Below are 4,984 nucleotides of genomic sequence, written 5' to 3' on the forward strand. Positions count from 1 at the left end.
TCCCGGGACTCAAACTATCTCTATGCCAAATTTCATCAAAATCGGTTGCGAGGTTTAAGCGGGAAAGCGTAACAAACAGACAGACAGACAGAGTTACTTTCGCATTTATAATATTATATATATATATATATATATATATATATATATATATATATATATATATATATATATATATATATATATATATATATAATACATATATTATATATTTATATTATAATAAATATAATATAAATATATAATATATGTAGGATTGCAACACTGAGTGAACGAGAGAGCGATAGGAGTGAGTGAGAGGGAAGGAAAAAAGCACATGGCGGCACGACGGTTACGGACAAAGTTGTAGCTCTGTATTAAATTGAAGAAAAATAAACGTATCATTGAAGAAAGTGCATTTCCTTGCGAAGCCCCGTCCCTACAAATTTTGGGGGCTCGTCCGGGATAGTTATCTTCGCGGTGGACGGTGTACTTCGCGGGAAAATTCCATCTCAAAAGTACGAGCACGCGTGTTCAACGACTACGCCATTACGACGCCATTGTACCGGTGTGTGATTCAGACGGAATCAACGACGAAAACATGCCGAACTACGGTAAAGAGCGACGCAAAAGCCGGCAAGACGATTACGAAGACTGTGCTGAAGACAGCATCCCACATAACCCGACCCATATGTTGCAAATGACGGCGGAGTTGGTACCTAGATATAGCGGGAGGGATAGCACCTATCCCGTGACGCGTTGGGTCGAAGACGTCGAGAGCAACGCCGAAATATTTGGTTGGTCCCCGTTGCAGCAGCTACTGGTGGCGCGACGGTCGCTTACGGGCACTGCGCAACTATGGCTCCGAGCTGAACGTCCATTCAAGAGCTGGGACGATTTGAAGGCCGCAATAACTAAAGAATTCCCAGATACGGTCGATGTAAAGGCCATCCACGAGCTCATGAGCGCTAGAAAGAGGCGAGTGGATGAAACATGCCTCGACTACATGTTGATTATGAAAGAGCTGGGCAAACGTGGCAAGATGCCGGATTACGTTGCCATCAAATATATAGTGGACGGAATTGTTGACATCGAGACAAACAAGATGATGCTGTACGGCGTAACCACTTACTCCGATCTGAAAGAAAAGCTGAAGATCTACGAAACCATCGTGAGTAAGATGCAAAAATCGTCAGTGCCAAGAAATGAAGCGGAGTCATCCAAGCAGCAGCAAGGGCGGCAAGGTCACCGGCGCATCAGGTGTTACGGCTGTGGCGACGTGGGTCATGCATCTGCCAACTGCCCACACAAGAATAAAGGTCTAAAATGCTTCAAGTGCAATGAATTCGGCCATGTTGGTTCGACATGTACCCAAGTCACGAAGAATCCAGCTGTCGTGAAATATCGTGAGTCGTCGGGCAACTTCGGAAAGGCAAGGCAAGGCTACCAACAGCAAAACGCAATTTCGGCGAAGAGAGCGATGTTCGGAACGGTGAGCAGTGACGCGGCTAACTTCACTCCAGCGGACGACGGTGGCGCTCCGGGCGGGCGAACGGTGAACGACGAATCCAAGATGGCCTCGGTTGTCTATGGCAGTCATAATGACAGTGACAGCGACGATCTGTCAGTGAGTGAAGTTATGCAAGTGGTAAACAAACACTGTAAATCATTGAAGTGAAGAAACCGATATTGACGGCTAAAATAGGTGGACACAGCGTAAAAACGTTAATAGATTCGGGAAGTGATGTGAACATCCTAGCCTCGGACGTTTACGACGCGATTGGTAGTCCGGAATGTGAACAAGATGACATCACACTTTCAGGAATCGGACTAACAACCGTCCGATCGTCTGGGAAATGCCAGCTGCGTTTGTGTATCGATGGACAATACTACGATAATGTAATATTTCATGTAATAAGTAGGAATTTTGTTCCGTATGATGCGATAATCGGGCAAGAATTTCTGAATAATGTTACAGTAATGATGAATGGAGGATCTGTGAGGTTTGTCAATAAAGAGTGGACTCAGTTAGGTTGTTATGTTAGCAATACGTGTTCTGTTGATTCTGTTGTAGGTCCCATGGCAGATCATAACTTAAGACAAGAGGTGATCCAATGTGTGGAAAACTACAAGCCTCAACAAGTCAAGGAGGTGCCACTACAACTGAAGATCGTACTGAAGGACGACGTTCCTGTGGTCCAACGACCTCGCAGATTATCACTTATAGAGCAAGACATAGTGGAGCAACAGGTGTCTGAGTGGTTAGACAATGGAATCATTAGGGTGAGTTATTCTGAATATAGTAGTCCCCTGGTGCTTGTGAAGAAAAAGGATGGTTCCACCCGTGTATGTATTGATTATAGAATGTTAAATAAGAAAATTGTAAAAGATGAATTCCCTTTGCCTATCATTGAGGATCTAATTGATAAGCTGAAAGATGCTAAGGTGTACAGTGTGCTAGACCTGAAAAACGGATTCTTTCACTTGAAAATAAGTGAGGATTCGATTCCTTATACATCTTTTGTTACCCACCATGGCCAGTTTGAATTTTTGCGTGCTCCATTCGGACTATCAATATGTCCCAAATATTTCATGAGATTTATCTCAATAATATTCAGGGATCTGTTAGTAAAGGGTGAACTTATGATATTCATCGACGATCTGTTGATTCCAGCTAAAGATGAGGCCCAGGCTGTCCAACGACTTAAAAGCGTGCTTTTAATCGCAGAGGAATATGGACTAGAAATCAACTGGAAGAAAGCAAATTTGATAAGTCAAGAAATTGAATACTTGGGTCATAGAATAAAGAATGGTGAGGTTAGACCTACTCCAGAGAAAATTGATGCTGTTCTACGCTTTCCTAAGCCGACTTCAGTAAAGCAGGTACGCAGCTTTCTCGGGCTGACCTCATATTTTAGAAAGTATATTGAAAACTACGCAATGGTGGCGAAGCCACTCACAGACTTGTTACGGAAGGACTCATCTTTCAAGCTTGAAGATGAGCAGCTCATTGCTTTTGAAAATTTGAAGAAAAGACTTGGAGAAGGTCCGGTGTTGAAAATATATGATGCTAAATTACCTACAGAACTACACACTGATGCATCCTCCATTGCATATTCTGCTATACTGCTTCAGCTGCACATAGATGGATGGCATCCCGTATATTACATGAGCAAAAGAACGAGTGATGCTGAATGTAAGTACTCGAGTTATGAGTTGGAAGCATTGGCAATAATAGAAGGATTAAAGAAATTTCGTATCTATTTGTATGGAATTCATTTTAAGATTGTTACAGACTGTCAAGCATTTGAAGCGACATTGAGGAAAAGGGATTTGACACCTAAAGTGGCTCGCTGGGTTTTGTTTTTGGATCAATTTGACTATGAAGTTGAACATCGACCAGGATCGAAGATGCAGCATGCAGATGCACTCAGCCGAAATCCCTGTATGACAATTGTAACCAACAGTCTTCATGATCAGATAAGAATGGCTCAGCAGAACGACGAAGGATTAAAAGCCATATTTTATGTGAGGTATTGCATAGTAATTCTTATCTAGATTATTGGATTGATAATGGACTTCTTTACAAGGGAGAACAAAAGCTGCTGGTCATACCAAGGTGTCTAGAGAATGAGATTATTAAACAGGTGCATAGCAATGGTCATTTTTCTGTGAGAAAAATGAAGGAATTGATTATGAAGGATTATTACATAAAAGACCTGGAAAAGAAATTACAAAACTTTGCTGTTTCATGTATACCATGTATACTTGCAACCAGAAAAGCGGGTAAGCAAGAAGGTTACCTCAATCCAATAGAAAAGGAAGGCATACCGCTGCATACACTCCATGTAGACCATGTGGGACCCTTGACTGAGACGCGGAAGCTGTATAACTACATACTGACCGTTGTGGATGCATTTACCAAATTCACATGGTTGTTCCCGACTAAAAGCACCACCAGCAAAGAGACCATAGATAAGCTAAAGGTACATCAACAACACTTTGGAAATCCAGTCAGAATAATTAGTGACCGTGGAACTGCCTTCACAAGTGGTGATTTTCAAGATTTTTGCCGGGAAGAGGATATTCAACACATCACCATAACCACAGGGGTACCTAGAGGAAACGGTCAGGTTGAAAGACTGCACCGAACTATCTTGTCAGTGTTGAGGAAGCTGTGTGTTGAGAATCCATCAATGTGGTACAGACATGTGAATCGGGTGCAGAGAGCCTTGAATAGCACCTATCAAAGAAGTATAAACACTTCTCCGTTTCAGCTCATGATCGGCACTCAAATGAGATCGAGAGAAGACTTAAAAGTCCTAGAAGTATTGAGACAGGAAGAGTTAGACGAATATAACAAGGACAGAGAAGAATTAAGAATTAGGGCAAAAGAACAAATTCTCAAGGTTGAGGAAGAAAATAAGAAAACGTTTAATAGAAATAGAAAGCCTAGTTCTGAGTATCAGGTTGGAGATCTCGTGGCTATTAAAAGGACACAATTTGGAGCAGGACTGAAGCTAAAGCCGAAGTTTTTAGGTCCCTACCGTGTAACCAAATCGAAACGAAAAGACCGCTATGATGTAGAAAAGGTAGACATCAACGCTGAGGGGCCCAACAGAACATCTAGTTCAGCCGACCAGATGAAAAAGTGGCCAATGCCACTTGAGAATAAGGTAAGCAAGTGGATGGATGAAAGGTTTATGTGAATGAAAAACTGTCATCATTACTGTATCATTGTTGTTACTTTATTGTTTTGCCCTTAAAAGTACCTATAACATTTTAAGTGATATTTATGTCAATTGTAAACAACCTATAACAATGTAATACTTTACTTTTACTGTTGAAATATGGAGTATTTGTCATGTTACTAATCTTTTTGTAATAATAATAACTTACTACTAGTTGACCGACCGAATATTCGTTTTCGTTTTCGTTTTCGGCCATTTTCGGCCAAAAATGGACATTCGGCCATATTTTCGTTTTCGGCCAAAAACCAGCCGAAGCT

General features: G+C 41.5%; 1 protein-coding gene across 1 annotated transcript; it reads left to right on the forward strand.

Moving 5' to 3' along the window:
- Window positions 1–251: 251 nt before the first annotated feature.
- On the forward strand, window positions 252–2,743 carry LOC114353120 (uncharacterized). The gene is made up of 3 exons (XM_028304953.1): window positions 252–1,875; window positions 2,051–2,259; window positions 2,651–2,743. The coding sequence occupies exon 1, from the start codon at window positions 578–580 to the stop codon at window positions 1,652–1,654; it is 1,077 nt and encodes a 358-aa protein (XP_028160754.1). The 5' UTR covers window positions 252–577; the 3' UTR covers window positions 1,655–1,875; window positions 2,051–2,259; window positions 2,651–2,743.
- Window positions 2,744–4,984: the final 2,241 nt, after the last annotated feature.

Source organism: Ostrinia furnacalis, unplaced genomic scaffold (genome assembly GCF_004193835.3).
Source record: "Ostrinia furnacalis isolate ACB-3 unplaced genomic scaffold, ASM419383v2 OfSCF1611, whole genome shotgun sequence".
Taxonomy (NCBI): domain Eukaryota; kingdom Metazoa; phylum Arthropoda; class Insecta; order Lepidoptera; family Crambidae; genus Ostrinia; species Ostrinia furnacalis.

Bases quoted from the DNA above. Each gene is read 5' to 3' on its own strand.
- LOC114353120 (XM_028304953.1), top strand. From the start codon at position 578: ATGCCGAACTACGGTAAAGAGCGACGCAAAAGCCGGCAAGACGATTAC.